Source organism: Coenobita brevimanus, chromosome 106, assembly GCF_032717465.1.
Source record: "Coenobita brevimanus isolate Jiangsu-jjx chromosome 106, ASM3271746v2, whole genome shotgun sequence".
Classification (NCBI taxonomy): Eukaryota; Metazoa; Arthropoda; class Malacostraca; order Decapoda; family Coenobitidae; genus Coenobita; species Coenobita brevimanus.
This window is the reverse complement of record NC_137059.1, coordinates 12,741,523-12,768,836: the sequence shown is the minus strand read 5'-3', so window position 1 is coordinate 12,768,836 and position 27,314 is coordinate 12,741,523. Positions and strand designations below refer to the sequence as shown.

Below are 27,314 nucleotides of genomic sequence, written 5' to 3'. Positions count from 1 at the left end.
GCTGGCACTTGCGGGGGTGGCAGGTTTGAAGTAGTCACTCCTGGTCTGATGATAGGACTGACGATTCTGCCGGAGGATGACAGCATCCCTGACTGCCCACAGCTCCATCGCCAGGCTGAGTAGCACCAACTCCCTGTCACAGTGTGGGTACTCAGCTTACTCCAGCACCACCTAAAGACTCCCACATAGGGAGTGATGGAGTTGTGGAGGGCTGGAAGTCAGGGTCCTTATACTCGTCTTCATCGGTGTCACTGTTCTCTTTTGTGCCAATAGAGGCTGCAGCGGCGATCTCATCAGACATCGTCTGATAACCGCGATTGCCCCCATCGTCGTCCAGCCAGTCCCTCACGTCATCAACGTCCACCTGTTCTCCTGCTATTTGAAGATGGCAGTGGAAATCACCCACATCAAACCCCTCAAAGTCATGCTTGGCTTCGATTCCCCGGAGGAGATGAGACTAACCGCTTTCGAGGGTTTTCTCAAAGACTTCCATGCATTCACCCAGTTGGACACTGCAGACTCCAGGTCATAACACTGAAGGTTCTGCAAGGTCTGCTCCCCAGTGTGTCCTTAGGCCCATCCTCATCCTCTAGCACCACCATCACCTCTTTGAGGAATCTCTGCTGGTACAGTCTCTTGGCAGCCACGATAACATCCTGGACCATTGGTTGAATCAGAGCAGTCATATTAGGTGGCAGAAATATGCACTTAATGTGCCCATCATCAGCAACCAAATCCTTCTCAGATGGATGCACAGGGACATTGTTCAGGGGCAGAAGTGCCTTCACCTTGTCACAGGCGATACCAAGGACCTCCATTTGATAAAGGATAGCCTCCTTGATGAAGTGTCTGTGGAACCAGTCTCTCAAGCTCTTGGCAGTAAACCAGGCCTTCACAGAATGGTATCACACAACAAGCAGGCTATCCGTCAACCCACAGAGACCACGTGGGTGTTTTGCACACCCAACAATGACGAGTTTGAGGCAGTGCATCCTATTAGCATTAGCACAGCACAAAACAGAGACACATTGTTTGGATAACTTGTGACCAGGCAGGCTTCTCCTTCTCCTCTGCCAGGGTGGTGGTGGGCAATGAGTGGTAGAACAGACCATTTTCGTCAGCATTATAGACTTGACCATGGGCAAGGCCCTCGTCCTTGATCAGGTGCTGCACTTTCTGGTGAAAGGGTCTACATCCTCTCCTGCTACATTCGAGGCCTCACTTCATGCCTTACTGCCTGCAAGTCCATGGCAAAGTTCAAAGTGAAACAGCCATCCTTTGGAAGCCTTGAAGTTGTGCACGTTGTGTAGGCATGCAAACTTCTCAACTGCAGCCTTCACCTCAGTCCCACACACAAGCACACCAGCAGCACATTGCTAGCAAAACCACAACAATGTCGACCAGTCGACATTGTCCCTATGTGTGTTTTTGCCGAAGTCCTGTCTGTACTGCCTAAGCTTGTCGCGTAGCTTCTTGATGTCAAACAATGTTGAACGGTCTAGATCATAATCCCACAATATGCTTCCTGTGGTCCAGCCTGCGTGAACCTTGCTCAGTATCTCACGCTTCTTTTCAAGAGTTAAAACCTTCCTCTTCCACTTCTCAGGTGGTAGTGGGGCCATCATCACACACATAAGAATGCAACAGAGGATGTCCACAACCTAAAGATAGGGGACCACCACAAAAGCAACTGTATTCACAGTCATGCTTGCAAGCGTGACCACTCACAGGGTCACAAAGGAAGGAACTGACGGGTGGGTTTGGAGGCTGGGAAGCAGTACAGTGCTGCCATATCGCACCCCACATTTGCCTCCGAGCACAGAAGAAGCAAAACGCAGCAAACTGACATCTACATACAAGGTTCACTTCTGTTTGCCCAGGCAAGGGTTATCACGTGATGACAACAGTGGGTGACCAGTGCACCACTACCTTAGGCAGTGTATGACTAATGCGGTCTGCCAAGCAACTCTGAGCATTCAATAGGGAAGCGAACAGGCTCACGGGGTGGAGGGTTTCACACCAATCCCGGAGGCTGGGAGACTCCCGCCATTTGGTGTAGAGGCGGATGGACACTTACAGTACATCTACTCGTGTCTTGTGGTATGTGCTACACGTATGGTGGCCACTGGGAAACACAACTTCTGGTGACCGGGCAAGTTTGGATGTTTGGTAGGGAGGTGGATGGACGCTGTCACCGAACATGTACTCATGGCTTGCAGTCCGTGTTAGATGCATGGTGACAGTTGGGAAACACTAATCCCTTGGCTGCACGACTTTGGACATTCAGTGGGGATGTGTTCGGACTTTCTGACACTGTTTGTGGGTTACGGTCGGTATTACTTGGGTGCTGGTGCGACTTTGATCATTCACTACAGGGGTAGACAGACATTTTAGCTCAGGTTGTGGGTTATGGCCAATTTCCCACACATGGCTAGAGCACAGCAGCCATGATACCGAATGTTTGAACATGTCAGTTGGCTTGCCCAAAGTTCTCAGGGACTTTTACGTCCTGATAATAGGAAGTAAATTCAAATAATGGTTTAATAGAGCCATGGTCCAGTATCCAAGTAATGAACACATCCAGGTACTGTACTACACGTCCAGATAAATGAGGGATTACATATATATATATATATATATATATATATATATATATATATATATACAGGAATCTCCTAAATTGCACATTTCTAAACAGTGGACTCATAATACGCAGCAACATCGTGCAACAGTTTGTAATATCAGTTGTTTACCAACCACCACGTCCACTGGATGCGTCAGTGTATCACGCATTCTAAATCCTCATACTTTATATAGCTTTCAGAGGTATGTTTATAAAAATGCCCAGTAGCTGTGGTCATCTAGGAATAACCAAAAGTGACCCGTGAAACATTTATTTCAATAGAAAATAAGGAAAGGCCGCACCCGTCTGGTGAAAAATTTATCACAGGGAGTAATTCTTCACTAGATGGGTGCTGGATGGAAGCTGGTAGGTCGTCATCAGCGGCTGGCTGCATTGTTTACCAACCACCATTCACACTGGATGTGTCAGTGTATCACGCATTCTAAATCCTCATATATAGCTTTCAGAAGTAAGATTATATCAATGCCTAGTAGCTTTGGTAATCTAGGAATAATAAGTAACCTGTGAAAGACTTATTTCAAAAGAAAATTTGGAAAGGCTGCACCTGTTTGGTAAGCTCAATGATTCGATGACTCTTACAACCCAGAGGCACCTGAGGGCAATAATGACACTGCTTTTGTTGCCTCTACACTGAACTTTGACGGGTTCCTGAGGGAGGTTGATGAGGAAGTTGCACAGAGGTGGCAGCATGAGGCAGCAGCACATTTGTTTCATGCTGAGAGACCACAGTCTGCCTCAAGCCCTCAAGCTTCAGAACTCCTCCCCCCACATCGTGGTCATTCGTTTTGTTTCGTTTTCGTTTCGTTTTTAAAGGCTCCAACATGCTTGCATGTGTCGGCCTTGGTCACCTAATGGCGGCTCTCCATGCTGTACGATCCATTGCAGCCTCCCTGTTCAGTCCCTTAACCCTAAGGTCACACTTAATGACCTCGTCCCACGTCTTTCTCGGTCTACCCCTCATAACCCAACCCCCAATATTAACACTTCTCACCTTCCTCACCCAATTATCATCCCCCATCCTCTCCACATGTCCAAACCACCTCAATCTACCTCTCCTCATCACAACACCAATACACTCCAGTCCCATCCTACCTCTCAACTCTTCCATTGTAAACCCAGCCCCTCCAGGCCTTGGACGCAGGGACGCACTGCACATCCACCTAATCATTGTCATTTCTGTACGTCTGAGCCGGCGAATATCTTCCTCCTTCACTGCCCAGGTCTTACTGCCATACAGCATTACACTCCTAACACATGCTGCATACAAAGACCCCTTAGCACGTAGGGAGAGCCCTCTCAATGTCAGGAGAGGCAAGAGCTCCCTGAACTTCTTCCAACCCCTTCTCACCCTAGCCACAGAGCTAGCTCCAGCTCCACCTCAAGCACACAACGTGTCTCCCAAATAACAAAACTCTTCCACACACTCAAGAGATTCACCAGCAAGTTCAATCCTTTCACGTCTGACAATCTCCACCTGCTCACCCCGGCACGCCGTACACATAAAATCAGCATTATCTCGCAGTCTACCTCTGATACCACTACATCTCTTATGCACCCATTTATCACACACACCGCACAAGATGGAATTACTTCCCACGCCCTTGAGGCAAACTGCACATGGCCACTCTCCCTTGTCTTTGACAGTACTGCCACCAACCCTAGATATCATCACTTTTGTTTTATCTGCATTTACCCTTAAACCCTTTTGCCCCATACCATCTCTCCACTTCCTAAACCTTTCCTCCGCCTCCCTTTCATTCTCTGCAATCAACACCAAATCATCAGCATACAACAACTCCCATGGAAGTCCGTTTCTAAAGTCACGTGAAAGGGCTTCAAGTACCATGATAAACAACATGGGACTCAAGACTGACCCCTGATGCACACCAACATTCACGGAAAACTCATCACTCAAATCTCCATTCACTCTCACCTGGGTGTGAGCACCCACATACATGGCCATAACCACCCTAACCAGCCACTCCTCCAAGCCAAGCTTTCTCATTGCCCACTTCACCACCTCTCTAGGGACTCTGTCAAAGGCTCTTCCAAATCAACAAAAACAAAATAAAGATCCCTTCTCCTACCAATATATTTTTCCTGAAGCTGTCGAACAATGAATATGGCATCAGTGGTCCCCCTACCTGGCATGAACCCAAACTGCATCTCATCAATATTCACTCTTTCTCTAATCATACCTTCTAAAACTCTCTCCATTACCTTCATTATCTGATCTAAAAGCTTTATACCTCTATAATTTCCTCTTTCCAGGGCATCACCCTTCCCTTTATACACATTTACAATTACACTCTTCAGCCAATCATCTGGGACAACACACTCATAAATAATCCTATTTATCAGGTCAGTGACTAAACTCACCCCTATATCGTCATTTCGGCCGTAAATCAGTTAGTCTGTAGCTGCCTAGAGTGGCAAACAGCCGAATTGCTTTCAACCAAAATATAGGTTTGATTAGGTTAGGTAGGGTTAGGTACGGTCTAAATGTTTTCAGCCTTCTTACTGTGGTAGCTACAGTAATTCTTCATTTATTGTACAGTATATGTATTTGTTGACTCAAAATTTAGTAATTTTATTACCTTGTTTTGAATAACATTACAATAAAGCAATTTAAAAGAAACATTGACAGGATCTTACTCACACTAGAATGACTGCAATTGGATATGCAAACAAATATAAAGTATCTCCTCGGTATGGACTGCAAGATCACTGAGATGCAAATTTTTCCTAATAACTCCTTGCAACTCTCTCTCTCTCTCTCATCATGTATCTAAAATATCTTAATAAAATATGGTTTTTTACAAGTAAATGAATCAACAGAAATATCTTTTTTCATCATCAGAAGGATGGTTCAGTCACTGACAAACCATTCTCCTCCTCTAGTGACCAAACCATCCTAAAAATATATAATAATTTCCTTTGGAAATTCTAATCTAGTACATAAAAGTTTGACATCATTACACCATGACAGTATCTTCTTGTATCGGTTATATTTCCACACAATGCAGTTTGGGTTTATGCCAGGCACAAGGGGCACTGATGCCATATTCATTGCTCGACAGCTTCAGGAAAAATATATAGGAAAGAAAGGGGAACTGTACTTTGTTTTTGTTGATCTTGGGAAGGCCTTTGAAAGAGTCCCTAGGGAGGTGGTGAAGTGGACAATGAGAAAGCTTGGGATTGAGGAGTGGTTGCTTAGGGTGGGTATGGCCATGTATGTGGGTGCTCACACCCAAGTAAGGGTGAATGGAGACAGTGATGAGTTTTCTATGAATGTTGGTGTGCCCCAGGGGTCAGTTTTGAGTCCCTTGTTGTTTATCATTGTACCTGAAACCCTCTCACGTGACTTCAGAAATGGACTCCCATGGGAGATGTTGTATGCTGATGATTTGGTGTTGATTGCAGAGGATGAAAGGGAGGTGAATGAAAGATATAGGAAGTGGAGAGATGATATGGGGCACAAGGGCTTAATAGTAAATGCAAATAAAACAAAAGTGAAGGTATCTAGGGCTGGTGGCAGTAATGCAATGAAGAGGCAGAGTGGCCATGTGCAATTTGCCACAAGGGCAGGGGAAGTAATTCCATCTTGTGCAGTGTCTAAGTGGTGCATATGAGCCATAGTGGTATTAAAGGTGGACTGCAAAATAATGCTGATTTCATGTGCCGTGTGTGTCAGGGAGAGCAGGTGGAGAATGTCAGGCATAAAAGGATTGAACTTGCTGGTGAGTCTCTTGAGTGTGTGGAAGAATTTTGTTACTTGGGAGGCATGTTATGTGCTGTAGGTGGGGCTGGAGCTAGCTCTATGGCTAATGTGAGGAGTGGTTGGATGAAGTTCAGGGAGCTCTTGCCTCTCCTGACATTGAGAGGGCTCTCCCTCCGTGTTAAGGGATCTTTGTATTGCAGCTTGTGTTAGGAGTGCAATGTTGTGTGGTAGTGAGACTTGGGCAGTAAAGGAAGAAGATATTTGCAGGCTCAAATGTACAGAAATGACAATGATTAGGTGGATGCGCAGTGCGTCCATGAGTGTTAGGCCTTGGGGGGCTAGGTTTATGATGGAGGAGTTGAGGAGTAGGATGAGACTGGAGTGTATTGATGTTGTGATGAGGAGAGGTAGATTGTGATGGTTTGGGCATGTGGAGAGGACTGGGGATGATAACTGGGTGCAGAAAGTGAGAAGTGTTAATGTTAGGGGTAGGGTTGTGAAAAGTAGACCAAAAATGACGGGACGAGCTCATTAAGTGTGACCTCAGGGATAAGAGACCGAACAGGGAAGCTGCCAGAGATCGAGCAGCATGGACAGCCACCATTAGGTGACCAGGGTTGAAGCATGCAAGCATGTTGGAGCCTCCAAAAACAAGTGAACCATCGAACATGATACAGGTATTATTATAATAGTGAATCTATATTTTCATGGCTATAGAGCCTACGAATATCAGTAGAAAAATTACATTTGACTTGCAAAAAATAAGAAAATCTGAGACCCATCAGTAGGTATGGCCATCACTGTTGTCCAATTCTGTCAGCTCTATGGTGATCAACTCATGCACATTCACACAAAATATCGTGAGCATAGAGCCAATACAAAAATATTAAAATTATATCCCAATCATCCCGCCATATGAACCATCGCCACCCTTCTCTGTAGTTTCCCTATGTCATCTTCTGTTTCTAGTTTAGCTTCTGTGCCTGCCATCCTCACTTAGCTCTATGGTGATCAACTCATTCATATTCGCACACAATTTCGTAAGCACAGAGCCCATACAACTTCCCAAAATGTTAAAACTATATCCCAATCATCCCACACCATACGAACCATCGCCACCCTCCCATACAGTTTCCCTATGTCATCTTTTGTTTCTAGTTCAGCTTCTGTGCCGGCCATCCTCACTTTCAGTTTCTAGACTACTCCATAATTTAAATTAGCAATGACACACTTATAAGAAACATAGGAAAACTATGGTAAGAATGCTAGTAAGATCCCAAAGAAAGCTCAATGATCATGGAGACTACATAGGAAATGAGAAATTTAGGAGTGACATGCAGTGAAGAAATATTAAGAAAACTAGGGAATATTTTGACCAAACTTAAGAAGCACAAATATTGTACCAGTAATGTTAACTCATAATGAAATACAGTATTATGACACACAAGGAACAGGGAATACTGTGGAACAATGTAAATGAAGAAAAACCATTTATTTTTCATTAAACTATAGATCTTAAGGGCACAACCAGGATCACAGGAGGGGGAAGAGTTCCTTTAAGTAAACATCCTAAAGCCAAAACGCTGAGAGGATTCAGAGGAAGGAGAGGGAAAGGGAGAAAAAGCAAAAGAAGTTTATGTTGCTGCAGGGACCATCTTAGAAAATTGAAACAAAAATAATACAGTAGTTAAGAATGACTGTCAAAAAGCATATATTAGCTAGCTGTAGCATGTTGTGTCCTTTAAGGAGAAAAAGGGGTTTCCGGGCAACCAAATAACAATCTATGAGTAGATGTGCATTTGCATCTATCTCTTCACTTACAAAGGTGCAAAGTACATTTGTAAGTTGAAGCAAAGAAATGTGGCAATGATGTCAGACGTTATCAGAAGAAGATTCAACAGTTTTGAGGGTACGGGTATTCCAAAGAAATTATACTTATGTAAGAACAAGTATAATCAGGTGTACACATAGATGTGGATGCTAGACAGCAGATAATCCAATGTAATAAAAGAAACTGAAACCATCATATAAGAATACAAAAAAACAACTTTAGATAATTTTCTAACGTTCTTTAGAAAGAGAAATATTGTTATAAAATGCCGATGATAACAATTTAACCAAATGTGACAAGCTGTACTTTTGCCACCAATCTCCAAAGTAAGAAACATACACGTATATATATATATATATATATATATATATAGATAGACAGATAGATAGATATATAGATAGATATTATATATATATATATATATATAGATAGATAGATAGATATTATATATATATATATATATATATATATATATATATATATATATATATATATATATATATATATATATATATATATATATATATATAATAGATAGATAGATAGATATATATATATATATATATATATATATATATATATATATATATATAATATACTGTATAGATAGATAGATAGATAGATATTATATATATATATATATATATATATATATAATGTATATATGTAAAACAATATTAAAAGAACCTTGAAAACAAAAACCATAACACTGATAATACACCAAGTAACAAAATAATTAACTCAGACTCACAGATCCTGACTTTTCTGAGACTCAAACTCAATCCCAGCCTTAAAACTCACAGAAAAGGATGAGGCAGACTCTGATAGTTCCTCTTCAGTGACCAAGTCCTGCCATTCACCAGGATGTGGCAATGCGAGGTACTGGATTATAAAGCCAATAAGGGGTGCGTTGTTGCTGCCTGTGTTTGCCCATTCCAGGAACATCTCACGTTCTCCACATTCAGCCGTCACCACACGGGGGGGGTTGGGTGCATCTTGGAGGAGAAAAGTGAAGGTTTGATATGGGCAAAAGGAGGCAAAATAAAGCTATCAATGTATCCTGAAGAACAGAAGCCAAGACTGATTTGGGCACTGAAGGAATAAAATGAAGCCTGGATGCATCTTGTAGGGTGGACATTAAGTCTGATAGGGAGAGAGAGAGAGAATGGAATGATTGAGGGTTGGGTACATCTTGGAGGGAAGAAGTTAAGTTTACCTTGGTAAAAGGAGTACTGGTAAAATGAAGCTTTGACTGGGAAGGAACTTTGGGTTCTTTTTAAACCTTTCAGTCCAAGGATGTATTATTTTTATTAGTCTCACTTGTTATCAGACAGTTGTGCTCAGTACATGAGAAATACAGGAATTTCCCATTAGAGACATGAAAAACAGTTTACACTCGATATTACACAGGCCAACTTAGTGAACAACCGATCCACTGCACAAAATTTTTTCCGGTATCACTGCCCGAAAACATAACAACCATTCACATTAAACTGTTACATGTGTGCATTACAGTAATCTCCATCATCATATGTGAACACGATCAGCCCTCCAAAACAAAACATTCCCAATCACGCGGCACCAGCACAGCAATCCTTTGTTTTATGATGAGGATGAGATTGACAGAATCCATCACATAATAATTTATCACTAAGTCTAATAATACCAAGTCGGATCACTTCCATCTAAAACAGGTCCAAGCTGGCGCAAGGGGCGGAGCATCGGAGTGACGTCAGCTTGCACGAAACCCAAGTTCAGTTGACGCCTGACCGTGGTGGTGAGTGGATGCATGCTGCACTCTCCAGATCACGACACATTTTCAGTCCGAAGTGAGGGAAGGGACTGAAATGTGTGAAGGAAGGTGTAGGGGTGTAAGGGAACCTACTGCAATGTTATACTGTTAAACTAGTCCACACTTCTTCCCCTTCTTCGTTTTCCATTATTATAAATGTTTAATTTGAGTCTGCCCTTTTATACATTTTCTGTTACTTAATCCGACTGATGTCACACACACATGCCTCCCTGCGCACTGAGGGAAAGTGAACCGACTTGGTATTACTAGACTTAGAATTTATCATTTACTGAGTCAATTATAACATGGGTTCAGTGGGGATAGTTTTTGGGCCAAGAGTCACCCACTCAACAAAGTCTAAAATCAAGTTTCCTAATCACCTGAACTTATAGTTACTTCACTTCACTTGCTGCTTAACATCAAAAATGTCTTTAAATTAGTTTCCAGCTCACCTAAACTTGTACTGTACTTGTTTCACTTCACTGTATTTCACCTGCTGCTAGAATGCCAGCACTGCTCCTCTGAACTGTCTGCTTGCATTCCTCCACCTCTACGACGGGCGCGTAGCACCCATCTGGCAGCAAACTCTCATCCCTTTTCTGTCCAACTCTCTAATGCAAGAGTTAACCGTTACTCCCAGTCTTTCATTTATGCAACAGGTCAGCTCTGGAACTGTCTCCTGCTGTCTGTATTTCCTGCTGCCTATGATCTCCAGTCTTTCAAACGTAGTGTGTCCAGGCATCTCAAAATGATCGGATCTTGAATTTGGCTCTCTATTGTATTTTGTTTTTCTCTTGGAGGGAACTGTTACTGCGGGCTCATGGCCTTTGGTTCCTTCTTCCTCGCATAAAAAAAAAAAAAAAAACTATGCTATTGTTCCGTAGCAAGAATAAAACATAAAGGTAACAGAGAACTTTGGTTGAAGGGGTTAACAGAATTAAAACATGAGTTTGAGAGAGTGTGTAAGAAACGGAACCTAAAGGTGAATGTAGGGAAGAGTAAAGTGATGGTCTTTGAGAGAGGTGAAGTTAGTGAATGTACAGCGAGGTTAGATGGTGAGGAATTGGAAAATGTGAGTACGTTTAAGTATTTGGGTAGTGTGATGAGTAAGGATGGAGGTTTGGAGGGTGAAGTGCTTGAAAGGGTACAGCAGGGAAGAAAGGTTGCTGGTTCCTTGAAAGCAGTGATAAGAAACAGGGAAGTGAGCATGGAAGTGAAAAAGTTACTACATGACAGTATTGTGATACCAACTCTAACGTACGGAAGTGAAGCTTGGACATTGTTGGAAGGACACAGGTCAAGAGTGAGAGCAGTGGAAATGAGTTATTTAAGAGGAGCCTGTGGAGTCACGTGGAGAGACAGGCTGACGAATGAGGATATAAAGGAGCGTTGTGGTGTGGATGTGGATGTGACAGGAAGCGTTATGAGGAACACACTGAGGTGGTTTGGCCATGTGGAGAGGATGGAGGGTGAAAGACTGATGAAGAGAGTGTATGTGAGTGAGGTGGAGGGGGGAAGAGGGAGGGGGAGGCCGAGGATGAGATGGAGGGATGGGGTGGAGAGGTATATGAGAGAGGGGGGTGTGAGTTGGGAGCAGGGCAGTGAAATGGCGGGGGACAGGGCGACTTGGAGGCGATTTGTTTGTGGCCACCCCAAACGGGATTGAGGCGTCTGGCAATAGATAGATAGATAGATGACCTAGAAAAGGGAAATACAGTTTATTTCTTGAGAAACTGGGAAGAGATTTTAACAATAAACAGGTAAATGGAAAGTGTTAGCTGTGGCAGAAGCTGATGCTAGGCTCTTTGGATCTGAAGCTGGCTTTATTTGGAAGGCATTCTGGAAAGGAGATGAAAGGATGCAAGGTTTGGTTGAGTGGCAGGGGGAAACATGAAAGCGGGAGAGAGAGAGAAAGAGAGACTGATGAGAGAGGTGTATGTGTTTAAATGGATGAAAGTGAGAAGAAAGAAGAGAGTGAATTGAGAGTTTTGTAGGCAAGTAACAATATGGCAAACATCAAGTTGCACTGCAAAGAAAGAATTTCAAAGGTGGCAGTGAGAGCAGCAGAGAAGTGAAAGGAATGGATGCTAAAGTGTTAGTGGACTGAAGTAAACTACTGAAGAGAGAGATCAATTCTACTAGGTGGCACAAGTACAGTAATAAGCTAAAGGATTCTGTAATATCAAATTCAAAAAAGCTAAAGGATTCTGTAATATCAAATTCAAATATGCTAAAGGATTCTGGAAGGTACTGTGTGTAGATTAGCCTGAGTATAAGGGACAGTGCCTGAAGATTGAAAGGAAGGTAAAACAGACCCCAGATGCACAAGTATAGCATTAGCCTAAGGTACCACATATCACGAGACTGCACACACAGGGATCTATATCCCATTATAAAATTCTAATGTGTTAACCAGCCCTCTGGCTTGGTCCCAATTTGCCTACTGAAGATCCTCCATGACTCTAAATAGACTACAGATATGCTTGTAAATCAGCCATAAGACAGTGACATTAAACAGGCTTAAAAACTCAGACTGACAGACCCCAACTTGCATCCTATAAACCCTCTATACATCAACTAGACTACCTAAGGACATAGCCCACTGTACAGAGGTAAACCAGACATAAGACAGAATAAATAAAGAGGCTTTACAATGTTTAAAAACAAGGAAAACTAACCACAAAGGCAGTCACTGCTGTAAGGAATCTCTCTCCCAAACATCACCACACAATCAGCATTTTTTTCCACACAAGGGATATCTCTGGTAATGATTTTTCAACCATGCATTGGACTTCTGTGCATCTGGAGGGTCTACTGTATATCTGTGCCCTTGCATAGGGGAAAAGATGACGGGAAGAAATATGGTATCACAAGGGCATCTGCTTACCGTGTTTGTTTTCGTTTCGTTTTCGTTTTCATTTTTAAAGGCTCCAACATGCTTGCATGTGTCGGCCTTGGTCACCTAATGGTGGCTCTCCACGCTGCACGATCCATTGCAGCCTCCCTGTTCAGTCCCTTAACCCTAAGGGCACACTTAATGACCTCGTCCCACGTCTTTCTCGGTCTACCCCTCATAACCCCACCCCCAATATTAACACTTCTCACCTTCCTCACCCAATTATCATCCCCCATCCTCTCCACATGTCCAAACCACCTCAATCTACCTCTCCTCATCACAACACCAATACACTCCAGTCCCATCCTACCTCTCAACTCTTCCATTGTAAACCCAGCCCCTCCAGGCCTTGGACGCAGGGACGCACTGCACATCCACCTAATCATTGTCATTTCTGTACGTCTGAGCCGGCGAATATCTTCCTCCTTCACTGCCCAGGTCTTACTGCCATACAGCATTACACTCCTAACACATGCTGCATACAAAGACCCCTTAGCATGTAGGGAGAGCCCTCTCAATGTCAGGAGAGGCAAGAGCTCCCTGAACTTCTTCCAACCACTTCTCACCCTAGCCACAGAGCTAGCTCCAGCCCCACCTCAAGCACACAACATGTCTCCCAAATAACAAAACTCTTCCACACACTCAAGAGATTCACCAGCAAGTTCAATCCTTTCACGTCTGACAATCTCCACCTGCTCACCCCGGCACGCCGTACACATAAAATCAGCATTATCTCGCAGTCTACCTCTGATACCACTACATCTCTTATGCACCCATTTATCACACACACCGCACAAGATGGAATTATTTCCCACGCCCTTATGGCAAACTGCACATGGTCACTCTCCCTCGTCTTTGACAGTACCGCCACCAACCCTAGATATCATCACTTTTGTTTTATCTGCATTTACCCTTAAACCCTTTTGCCCCATACCATCTCTCCACTTCCTAAACCTTTCCTCCGCCTCCCTTTCATTCTCTGCAATCAACACCAAATCATCAGCATACAACAACTCCCATGGAAGTCCGTTTCTAAAGTCACGTGAAAGGGCTTCAAGTACCATGATAAACAACATGGGACTCAAGACTGACCCCTGATGCACACCAACATTCACGGAAAACTCATCACTCAAATCTCCATTCACTCTCACCTGGGTGTGAGCACCCACATACATGGCCATAACCACCCTAACCAGCCACTCCTCCAAGCCAAGCTTTCTCATTGCCCACTTCACCACCTCTCTAGGGACTCTGTCAAAGGCCTTTTCCAAATCAACAAAAACAAAATAAAGATCCCTTCTCCTACCAATATATTTTTCCTGAAGCTGTCGAACAACGAATATGGCATCAGTGGTCCCCCTACCTGGCATAAACCCAAACTGCATCTCATCAATATTCACTCTTTCTCTAATCATACCTTCTAAAACTCTCTCCATTACCTTCATTTTCCGATCTAAAAGCTTTATACCTCTATAATTTCCTCTTTCCAGGGCATCACCCTTCCCTTTATACACATTTACAATTACACTCTTCAGCCAATCATCTGGGACAACACACTCATAAATAATCCTATTTATCAGATCAGTGACTAAACTCACCCCTGTATCGCCTGAGGCCTTCAACATTTTGGCAGTCAACCCAGACACACCTGCTGCCTTCCCCACCCTCATCCTGCCTATTGCCTCACTCACAGTAGCAGTATCAATCAAAGGCCAAGGGCCAGACACTGGATCTGCTGGCTCCACACCTTCCCTGTCCCAGTCAAACTCCTCATTCAACAACCGATTATAATGCTCTCTCCATGCATCTTTAATATCCTCGCTGTTCACCACTATCCTTCCTACATCATTCTTCATACACTGCTCACCTATGATATCCCGATTATCCCTCTTCACCTGACCTGCCACCCTAAATATATTTTTCCTTTCCCCATGATTTAGGTTATCAAGTAATTGTCTCTGTGACTCAGACTTTGCCCTGTATACCTCTCTTCTAGCCCTACGCTTGGCAGCCAAATATTCCTCTTTGCTACCACCCTTCTTCCATTCCCGGAAAAGCCTTCTTTTCTCCTTAATTGCAGCTTCTACACCCTCATCCCACCACCAAGTTACTTTATGTCTTGGTGGTCCTCTTGTCCAGCCGCATGTTACGTCAGTAACTCTCAAGAAATTGTTCTTGAGGGCTCTGTATTGTTCATTAACGCCTCTGTCTACAGCTCCCTGTTCAGCCACCACTCTCCTCAACTCGCTATAGAAGGCATCCCTTACTACTTAGTTTTTCAGCTTCCATATTTTCCTCCTAGGTACATAAGTCCTCTTTTTCATCACTTGTTCTTTAAGCACCATATCACAAATCAGTAGTTTGTGCTGCTGCACACACTCCTCACTTCCTATAACTTTAACATCCCTCACTAACCTCCTATCGGCCTTCCTAACCAGAAAATAATCTATCTGACTCCTATTTCCCCCAGACTCATACGTAATTAACCTACTGTCTCTTTTCCTAAAATATGTGTTGCACACAATCATGTCCGTTGCCTCCCCAAACTCGAGTATCCTTTCCCCTTCTGCATTCCTTAGACCATACGCACATCCCCCATGCACTCCTTCATAACCTTGTGCTGCTTCACCTACATGACCATTTAAGTCCCCTCCCAAAATCACTATCTCATCATCCCGCATACCACCCACTACACGTATGAAATCATCCCAAAATCTTTTTTCTCTGATTCCTCCAATCCTGCCTGTGGAGCATATGCTGATATAATCGCAGCTATCTTTCTTCCCAACAGAATTTTCACTACCAATAACCTATCGCTTACTCTCAAAACATTCATAACATATTCCACCCATTTCTCCACAACCATCACACCAACACCTCCATATCCGTCTGTCCCCCCCTGCCAAAACAACTTATAGCAACAGTCCTTCCCAACAATCTTTCTGGCTGATCCACCCCTGTAGGACTTCCTGCAAACATGCCACATCCACCCATCTCCTACTGAATGCCTCAACGACTTCCCCTGCTCTTCCCCTCAAACTTCCCACATTCCATGAACCCACCCTCATCCCCATGGGTGATTTACTGTCCTCAGGCTTGCTTTGAATCTTATTTTGTTTTGTCATCTTCAGTATTAATAAAGGGGGACAGACACAGCACAGGTCCCACTCACTGCACAGTCCCAGGTCCAGGCAATGGATCTGGGACCCCTAGCCCACCAGCTTACCAGTGGCTGTGGTAGTGGCCTCGGGGCACCCTGCCAGGACAGCTGCAGGGACACCCTCCAAGCGCGTCTTGGCACTGCAACTATCCCACCATTATACACCCACTGATAGGGCAGCCTCCTGGGGCGCTACTCCCAGGTTCGGGCCCCTCTCTATTGGGCGGAAGCGGCAGCCTGGGAACCGCAATGCCCTGTACCCTCTAGCACAGGCCCGAGCCCCATCTCGCCCTGGACCCATGATCTATGCTGGCGGAACCCCCGCCATGCCTCCCCCCAGAAGTCCGCCACTAGGTAGCGGGGGCAAAGTTTTCTGGCCGCATGCCCTTGCTGGCGCCAACCCCTGTAACGTAGTGGGATACGCTGTGTGAAATGTAAAGTGCATGTGGTGTAGTGCATAGATAGTTAGAGGAAATGTTTGGGAGAGTATGCTGGTCTACCCTCCATGTTACTGTCACACTGAAAAGGTCTGCAAAGGGGGATGGTTAGATAGCTAGTGAAACAGGAGCTCCAGCTCTCCCTATCACCAGCATTCCCATTCCCCTCAGGAGTACTACCCTGTTCGGCCCGTACTGACTGACAAGGTGAGGGCAACTGATGCTCCTGTTATTGTTATTGTTGTTATTGTTATTGTTGTTGCTATGGTTGTTATTGCTGCTGTTGTTATTGTTGTTGTTGTTTCATCTGAATGTGAGCCCAATGGACTGCAGGCTGAGGTTGCCCCTATCTTGCAGTTCGCCATCCTCCTTTCTGGGGACAGAAACAGGGCTGTGAATCCACCCAGTCACAATGTACTGTACTGATGTCACAAAAGGAAGGTGTTCTTTTCCAAGAATTACGAATAGTACGGTATAAGAAGAACAGAGCAGGATTCAGGAATGACAGCCAACGTACTGATCAGATACAGTGAACCCTCAATCATCCGGTGTAATTCAGTCAACCCCTACACCTGTTATTGCAGAATGCTGGATATTGCACAGTAATCCCCCATCGGCTCAACATTCAGCATCAAGCCGGGTAATGTGTTACTATCTGTCTCAAGCCTATATCCTACAAACTTTCCCATGAGCAAAAGACGAAAATTAAGCATAAAATACAATATGGTACTGATACAGTACTAATATGATACATAGTACTTACCTAATGTTGGCATCAGTGGAGGGTTGAGTTGTACATCATGCAGTACAGTACAGTGCCCTTGATCCTGTGTGGTCTGGTGGCAGTAATTATGTGCACAATAATCTCACAATCACAACAGAGCACTAGGACACGAAGCACTGAGAGGTCACAAGCTTTGCAACAACAATTATCAAGGCATGGGAGGCCAAAGCCTAAGTCACAGCACTAGGGTTTTGCCACTGAATGGTTACAAAAACAGAGCGCATAGATACATCTTCAGTGTACGAGATCCATGGGAGAGAATGAGAGAGCAAAGGTAGGCTCAGCGTGCATAGTGGGCCACTCCTGCAACGCATTCTGATTGGCTGGCGCAATGCAGGGTTTTTCCGGATGCCAGTTGGCTACCGCATCTGAACTGGATGATATGCCTCGCTGCCAGATACTGCATAATTTTACTGGATATTGCTTAAATAGAGCCAAGCAAAAAGCACCGGTTGTTGCAGTGGGTCAGATATTGCAACAACAACAACAGATAATTGAGAGTTTATTGTATTTACAATAAAATGTCTGGCAAAGAATTGCAGTGTACAGGGGGTTATTTGTAGTCATCAAAGGTATTATGGAAGGTACCAGTAGTATATGAGGTGGAATTTAGATTGCTAAATATTATCCAGATTACATAAGATGGAGTAAAAACACCTGTGAGAGTGGATGTTGTAATAAGTGAAAGGTTAAGCTTGATTGTTGGATTGAAACACGACTGTGTCATGTCACAGTGATTGTCTTATTGTATACTGATGAAGTAATGGGAGTGGTAAAAGCAGGGATTTGAGGAAAAGAAGTACTGAGTGGGAACTATCAGCACTTCTGTTTACAGATGATGTACTGATAACAGCTGATGTGCACTGAAAGTTAAAAAGGCTGTTGGAGAAATTTGGTGGTGTGTAAGGAAGCCTTCATTCAAAGGTAAATATAGCAAAGAGCAAAGTAATGACATCAGGAAAAGGAGCAATGAGTACATTGCAGGTTGTGAGAGAATGGTATAGAAATGGAGAATATTGGGTGGTCAGATATTCAGACAGTGTTGTGAATAGACTGCAGTATGGAGGATGAAAGGAAATATGCAGCATAGTGAGAAAGTAGCAGAGGCACTGAATGCAGTGATAAGAAATGGGAGTGTAACTGTGGGAGTTAAGAAAACCTTGTACAGCATATTAATTCCAATATTAAATCAGAGTAGGGAAAAACATAATCTTTGAAGGATAGAAATCAAGAGGGAGCGATGTTGAAACTAAATGCCTAAGCAATACATGCAGAGTGACATGAAAGGATATTTGGATAAATGAAAGTATTTATACAGAATGACAGTAGTAGATGGCTGACTACCATCAACCCTGGAAGGTGCAACAGCACAAAGCTCATTTTGCAGTGATGATGCATTTGAGAGTATCCGTCACATAACAGTTTACTGTATGCTGTATATTGAGTCATTTATAACATGGGTTCAGTGGGGAAATGTTTTTGGCCAAGGGTCACCTGCCCAACAATGTCTAAAAATAGGTTTCCAGCTCACCTAAACTAATTGTTATTTCACTTCACTGCACTTCACTGCTGCTTATCTCCAAAAAAAGCATGTAATATCAAGTTCCAGCTCATTGAAACTGGTAGTTATTTCACTTCACTGCACTTCATTGCACTTAAATTGCTGCTTGAACTCCAACACCACGCTACTCTTCCATCACTGATGCTAACACACCCGAAAATGACAAGTGCAAATGCCATCTTGAAACAAACACATGACTGTAAACTTGAGTAAGGGCGATCGTAGAAGCAAAAGCAGCAATCATTTATTGATCAATGAGACTTTGTATGGGATCATAATCATCGTATAAAGGAGAATTCTACTGTACAGTATACTGAAAAAAGGTCCTCATTTTTTCATCATCAAAAGACAGGTTCATCACATATGGGCCCATTGTAAAACATAGTGTAGTTACAGCCTTAATTATCAGCTGCACAATCATCACTCTTAAATAGGTCAAAGATCAAGCTGAGATATTTTTGCAGCTTTATTAACCATACTAGATTTCTCTTCTCCCACCATTTTCCAGCAACTGATGAAATGTAATTAACTGGTTTTAACACCTGGTTTAGTTTCTTGTCCACAGACAAAACCTGCGGTAACATAGGCAACCTCGATTTGAGATTCCTTAAGAGGAAGCATGGCATCATTTATTTGATTTTATTTGACTGGTAAAGCCGTAATCAAGAAATACTTGTAGGGCAACGTGAAGGGATATGGGGATAAATGAAAGTATTCATGAAGGGTGTGATGTCAAAGTTGTTGTGACATGGTATGGACACACAGTAAGAAAGGATGTAATAAGCATGGTGAAAAGAGCATATAAGAGTGAGTCTGAGGGTAGGATGTAACTCTCCACACATACCTGAGGAATTTGTAGACTTACCTAAAGAGATCAAAGGACAAATGAACGAGTGGGCAGAATGAGAGGAATGGAGGTTAATGTAATAAGTGTGGTCAAAAGAACTGTACAGAATTGGTCCTGATTATAAGAAATGATACAGAAAAGTAAAGTAAAGGTGGAGGCAGACACCATGTGGCACTTTGCCGTGGTAATCATCTCTATAACTTAGGCCTTTGAGCCTGTGGTGATTTTTGCATCCAATATCCTAGGACAGAAGACCATGGCATCATCCACGTTACCACAGTTATCTCCTATAGGTGTTATCCTAGGTACTCATTTTACCTATCAACTACGAAGGATAGATGGAAAGTTGAGCGATCCCAGCTGCCTGCACCAGGATTCAAACTTTGGCACTAATGGGCCGGCAGCATTGCAGTCAGCAATGCTGACCACTCAACCACTGCGGCAGTGACACAGACACTGCATAATGGAAAAAAAAGACAGGCCTAGAGAGTTAAAGCACGTGCTACTGACCAAGCGACAGAGTGCTCAACATCATTAGTTGCTGCTAGGATGGGCAATCAGTTGCAGCTACAAACTCTAGCAAAATCCTTTGCCATTATTAAGGGCAATAATTTAGCCCCTCGGAGGGAGAGTGCATGGTATGATAAACTGTGTCAAGGTGAAAGGATGAAATGGAAGAGTAAATGAAACAAGGGAGATTTGAGTGGCAGGGGAGAACAGTGATTAGTACTGTGGCCAGGTCTCCACATATCAGGGGCTAAGGGGTGACCAAGCCCTGTTCTGAAGGGGCCCACCACTACATAGTATGCCCACATTAAGAAATCAGAAATTTTGAGTGGGAGTGTCAGTAGGAGGGTGCCAAGGCCTTGACTGGGGGAGGGGGCTAGACTCCCACAGGCCACCCTGTAGCAATGCCACTGGTAGTAATGAATGTCCCTGGAGTCACTTGGATGCATGTATGTCATTGCTATTCAGGGTGACCTCTGGGGATCTGAGGATGAATGTTGGATAACAGATAGATAGATACTAACTGAGAGAGGAGTTCCCAGTTATAGTGATAGATCTTAACAAGGTAAAAGGCACATTCAGCTATGAATGAGGTATGAGAGCTACTATGGAGGTGAGAGAAAATCAATAAAATGAGGAACATATTCTTAATGTAAATCACTAAAAAACAATCTCTAATATCTCCTTAGACCCCTAACAACTTTCCTACATTTATCTCTCAAAATCTATGTTCCTTCAGCTACTTAACTCACCTTCCACTGTGATAATGAGGTCATCAGCTGCATCATCCAAGCGAGTGTGAGCACGACAGGTATACACACCAGAGTCTTTACCCTCAGCACCAGTTACTTCCAGCATCCATGTAGCCTCAACACACTTACTGTCCTCTTCTTCACTTCCATCATCAGTGTCATCATGGCTGCCTCCTACATGATTATCACTGGTACTTTCTGCTGGACGTGGGAAATGGTATAAGAGCTTTGTAATGCTTTATTATTACTGTAACACTTCATTATTATAGTAATGCTCTGTTATAACTGTAACACTTTATTACTGCAACACTCCATTGTCATCATGGCATTCACCAATTTAACTGTACTGGTACTTTCTGCTGGAATAGGGACATGCAATGCTGGCAACACTTCACAACAGCTACTACCTTATACATTAAAAGTTAATACTTTCATGATCATGCTACATCTATAGCTACTAATTATTAACTGATCCAAGGCTGTATTCATAAACTTTCTTAACCCCTTAACCCCGGGGCGTCACTTTCGTGACGCTTGGGAGCAAGGGATCATACCGCGGGGCGTCGCTTTTGTGATTCTGTGTTATTTTGAATTCTCCCGGGCTTCCAAGTGGGGGCTTGTATCATCTATCGGTACTGCCAATGTCCAACACTAGTCAGCACTCCTAATCTCATCTGTACTCCCATCCATTGTTGACAATTTAGCCATTTCTCCCCGTTCTTGACTCCCCTCCCTACCCCCCCTCCATTACCCTATCCTCTCGCCTGCCCGGCCGTGCTATGCTAAGTAAATCTTCCCTGGAATTTTTCACTGATTTCATCCATTGAAATAAGCCCTATGTCCTATTCTTATACCAAATAATATATACAAGAAAGAAATAAGGTAAGTGAGAGTGCCATACACCTGGAATTGGCTAATTATCACCTGACAACACCTCACGTGCACTCGTTCGCTAATTTTCGCTGTTTTTTTCCCCTTGAAATATGCCCTATAATCTATTTTCGTAATAAATATACATGTAAGGAGGGAAGGGAGAAACCTAAGTGATATTCACATTCACCTGGAACTACCTAATTTATAATGTATTGTCTAGATTTCCTGCCAATCATATCAGTGCTAGACAAAGCTGTTTCAAGATATAACATTGGTAGCTCTGAATATATATATCTCCTAAGTAGGCCTCTAATCTATTTTCGTAATAAATATACATGTAAGGAGGGAAGGGAGCAACCTAAGTGATATTTACATTCACCTGGAACTACCAAATTTATAATGTATTGTCTAGATTTCCTGCCAATCATATCAGTGCTAGACTTAGCTGTTTCAAGAAGTAATATTGGTAACTCTGAATAACCCCTAGCAGGCCTCTACGCTGGTGGTCCTCCCTCCTCCGTTATCACTCAGTTCTCTCTCAACTTCCGAAGCGAGAGTACGTATGTTTCTTCTTGCTGACTTCAAGGCCTTTTTTCACCCCCATGCAAATGGCCCTGTGACCTTTACCCCCTACTAAACCTCGTGTGGAAAGAGGTAAAGGGCTGACAATTGATAAAAGAGTGACTACGATCTTTCTATTGAGTAAAACAGTGCAAGTGGAATTGTAAATAATGTGTAAACAGCAAGTGAAAGTAATGAATGTAAATATACGTGAACAATGGAAAATAGTTTTATAAGTTATTTCAAGTGACAGTGCACAACACAGTGTAAATAAAATAGAAATGTAAATAACGTAAATAAAATAGAGAACGTAAATAGAAATGTAAATGAGTAGTATTATAAGAATACGAGTATATACCCTAGGAGTAATGAAAGTGAAAGTTTCACTCTAGCATGTCTGAATGCTGAGTTATGAGAGTGAAGATGAAAGTGACATTCACTCTCAATGCCAGTATACTGTACAGGACGAGAAAGTGAATGCTACGTATTTTACTGAAAGAAATTGAATCCCTACAGTGACAATAAACTAATACTACTGAAGGAAACTTATGGATAAAGACTATAGATGTATATAAGTGTTATACAGTAATAGAAATATAAAGTGTGAGGGGTTTTATGAATAATAAATGACAGACTACCAAGAGCGAACTAGTGCCAGTGCGACGATCAGACGCGCTCGTAATTTCCATTGCTTTCACAGTTTTTTTTTTTTAGTATGGATCCCAAACTACTTGAAAATTGTAGAATAGTGTTTATAGTGTTTGTATCTGGCTGTGGTAATCATATTACGGGTTGTCGGGAAGTGTAAAGTGGAGACTTCGTTACCCTACTTCAGAGGTCTCCACAAGTCCTACGGTAACCGACGAAGGCTCAACAATCATTCCAGGAGAAAGCTGAAGGTATGTGCCATAAGCATATATAATTTTATTATTCTAGGACTAATAACTGATTTTTGGCAAATATTTTTTGAGAGTCTGTCGGAGCCCAAATAACCCCGCGGCACACGCAAGTTATTGGTAAACAAGCCCGCGGTGTAGGGGTTAAGCAAGCTGTGTATAATAATCTTATCTTTATACAGGTACTGCTCTCACAGCATTACCAAATCCTGCACTAAAAAACTAGTGAATATTAGAGTGAATTATATTAGAGAATAAATTATTCTATATTATTATTAATACAGTTCCTGGTTATATATTTGACATGACTTGCAGTATTTCAAACTCTAGAACATGTGAGTCCAGGCAATATAATTCATTCATAATAAGACATGATTGAATATTATCAAGTACAGCAATTGCCTTTATCTCAACAGACAATAATAAAATTCCCATGAACTGCAAGTCTTCTCTGCTCCTTTTCCCTCGCCTGACCTGAATGAGTAAATGTGAACCTGTGATCATTCAGGTCCAACTCCACATCATCCTTGAGCCAGGTCACATCGGCTTCCAGACTCGGATCGTGGCAGACATGACAGGTTACCTTCACCCTATCCCCTGCCTCCACCCTGCCATCTTCACTCTCCCCTGTTTGATTTGGGTCATCCATATGGTCATAGTCAGTTTCCAGCTGGGCCTCCACCATTGTCTTCTCTGAAAAATTTGAAGCACTATCATTATATAACATTCTGTCCTTGACTCCTTAACAACTGTCCTTATTAATCAGTGAATAAAATCCACTAACACTAATTTTTTCATTATTAGGAGGATAATCCCTCAAATCTAGTTATGTATTTTTTGCTGCACCCACATGGATGGCCAGATCCAGTATGTCTCCCTAACTGTGTCACTCACTGACTGTGTGTGTCTCTCAGGTCTTATGGAAAATGTGTTGAGGGGTAGAGGTAATAAATCATAATTATACAACTATACATCACTGTAAACACAAACACACACACAACTTGCACAGGTGATGTGAGAAACATAGCTTTCAAAACAAAAATATGAGCAAATGGAATAATTTGGATGAAAATGTAGTTTGTGCAAAGAATATCCATAATTTCAAAGCAAAGCTGGATAACTATATCACTGGAAGCAGGACAATGCAAACTTAGCTCAAATCCTGTAGAACATAAACAGGTAAATACAATCAAGTAAATAAGTAAACACACACACACACACACACACACACACACACACACACACACGTAGAGGGATTCAACCCAGTAGGACGTGCGACATCGGCGCTCCGTACCAGATCAACACGGCCAGTGGCATTACCTAAATTAGTATCTTTGCATGAGTCAAGCTCTGTACTAGGTTAGACTAAATGATTTTTCATTATTAAAAGGAAAAAAAATAATAAGTTTAAACAAGACTTGTTCAAACAGGAAAGAAAAACAAGACGAAAGAATATGCCGAGTCATCTGAGGTTTGTTTAGACTACAACAACACGGGGATTGTAAGTATATACTTTGCACTTTTAGTATTGCAAAATGGATACATACTTTAGTAAAGCAAATTTGGAAAAGAAAGGGGATAAAAGTAAAAAGCAAAATGATGATTTCTACCAAGAACTGGTTGAAGTGGAGACTCACAATAGACTGGTTGAATGTGTAAACAAACTAGAAATGGCTTTCAAAAATGAAATTGATGAAATAAAGAAGCAGATGCACTTGCAAAAGGAAGAAATAGAAAAACTTGGAAAGGAGGCCAATAAGAAAGACACAACCATCAGTGAACTAACAGTGGAATTGAGTACACTTAGGAAGAAAGTGAGTGAAATGGCAAGTACAGTAGTCAATCACGAGAGTGTTATGGAAGAGTTAAAAAATGACACAGAGACAATTAGGCAAGTAAGCAGTCTTATTGACCAGAGCAGAGATATTGAGGAGAAGATAACACAGGTGAATGAAGCTGTGCAAAGCTACAAAAATGGTGTGGAAACCACGTATGCTGAAATGGTGAAAGTAAAGAAAGACTTAGAAACAAGGGTGGAGGAAAAAAGCATTAAAAAGGAAGTGAAAAGAATAATCCAAAACAATCCAAAGTTAGTCAGAGATTCAGTAGATATAAACAAATCTATAGTAATCACTGGTATAGATGAGGAAGATCTAAAAAACAAGATCACAAGAGACAAAAAGGAGATGGCAAATGTAATGAGCTTACTGAAGGAAGAATCAGAGGAAATCTGTAGTAAAGACACAGAGGAACACAAAAGGTTAGGGAAATATGAGAAAAGCAAGACAAGACCTCTAAAGGTGACTTTCCAGAGTGTAAACACTGTGGAAGAGATACTCAAAAATGCAAAGAATCTTATGGAAAAAGAGGAGTTCAAAAATGTATGGATAAAAAGATGCCTAACACAAGAGGAACTGGACTTACTGAAAGAGAAAAGGGAGGAAGCAAAAACAAAAAATGAGGGAAGATCGGAAGAGGAGAAGAAGAAGTTTTTTTTTACAAAGTAATAGGATTGCAGGTACGAAAGTGGTACACAAACAGGATGGAAGAAAAAGGAGGAAGGTAGTAGAACCATGTCATGACAAGTATATAAACAAGATGATAAAGTTGATGTACTCAAATGTGGATGGAATGGTATCTAAATTACTAGAGATGAATGATTATGTCAGAGAAAATGAACCACAAATAATATGCCTAACTGAAACAAAATTAACACCAAGGATATCCACTGACATACTAAACTTAGAGGAATACAATATATGGAGAAGAGACAGAAATTTAAAAAAAGGAGGAGGAATTATAATATTAACTAAGAAAAATCTAAAAGTCAATGAAATAAAACTAGATATACCATCACAAGTAGAAATGATTGCAGTAGAGATCAACACATCTGAAGGTAAAGTAATTGTAGCCAATTTGTACATGCCACCCAGATCAAACACATGGGAGAGAGATGAATATGAGGACCTGGCAGAGAGTAAAATTCAGAGTTTAAGATCATTACTACATAAAATGGAAGAGAAATCTGAAAGAATTATACTAACTGAGGATTTCAATACAAATATAATTTGGAATACTCTAGATATAATTAGACAAGAAAGCTGTTGGGGCCAAAAGCTCCTGGATCTCGTACAAGAGTTCTTCCTAACGCAACATGTGAGGGAAACCACCAAAAAAAGAGGACTTGATGTACCTTCAGTGCTAGATCTAATATTTACTAGGCAAGAAAATGATATTGACAGTTTAATAGATCACCCTCCACTCGGCAAAAGCAATCATGCAGTACTAAATTACAACTTCAGGATAGCATATGACATAGTAAACAGCAATGACAGTTACAAAAAGAGCCTAAACTATAAAAAGGGAAATTATCAAGACCTAAAGAAGTATTTCTTAGGAGTTGATTGGGAAAATGAGCTTAAAGGACAAGATTTAAATGCTGTATATAAAAAATTCTGTGAATTTTATGAAATAGGAGTCCAGAAGTACATCCCACAGCACAAAGAAGCAGATAAGAAAATACAGAAATGGTTCAATACAGAATGTAAAAAATCAAAAGAAAGAAGAGATTTGTTGTGGAATAGATACAGAAGACATAATAGTGAATGGGCGTATAATAATTACAAACAGGCAAGAAATGATTATACAAGAATAAGGAGGGAAGCCCAAAAACAGTTTGAGGAGGATATAATAAATAAAAGTAGTGATCAACCAAAGCTGTTTTACAACTATATCAGAAGCAAAACCAAAGTAAAAGATATAATACAATCCATTATGGACGAGGGAATCACTTATACACAAGAGAAGGATATTTGTGAAGCACTAAATAAGAATTTCCAATTAGTTTTTACAGAAGAAAAAAATTTTGAGAGGGACTATGTGGAACATGCATGTCCACACATACTACCAGATATACAAATAGCAGAAAAAGTAATACAGGAGGAGTTAAGTAGATTAGACAGAGGAAAAGCAAGTGGTCCTGATGAAATTTCACGTTGGGTACTACGAGAATGTGCAAAGGAGTTAAGTAAACCATTATTTTTAATTTTCAA

General features: G+C 41.9%; 1 protein-coding gene across 1 annotated transcript in view; it reads right to left on the bottom strand.

Annotated features, from left to right (window-relative positions):
• The window catches only part of LOC145416430 (uncharacterized), a 657,995-nt gene that overhangs the window by 273,771 nt on the left and 356,910 nt on the right, over positions 1-27,314 (bottom strand). Inside the window, exons 15-17 of the mRNA XM_080285378.1 lie at positions 23,737-23,955; positions 20,933-21,130; positions 8,998-9,191 (exon numbers count right to left, since the gene is read on the bottom strand). Of these exons, the coding sequence (XP_080141504.1) occupies positions 8,998-9,191; positions 20,933-21,130; positions 23,737-23,955 (611 nt within the window). The remainder of the gene's footprint in view (positions 1-8,997; positions 9,192-20,932; positions 21,131-23,736; positions 23,956-27,314) is intronic.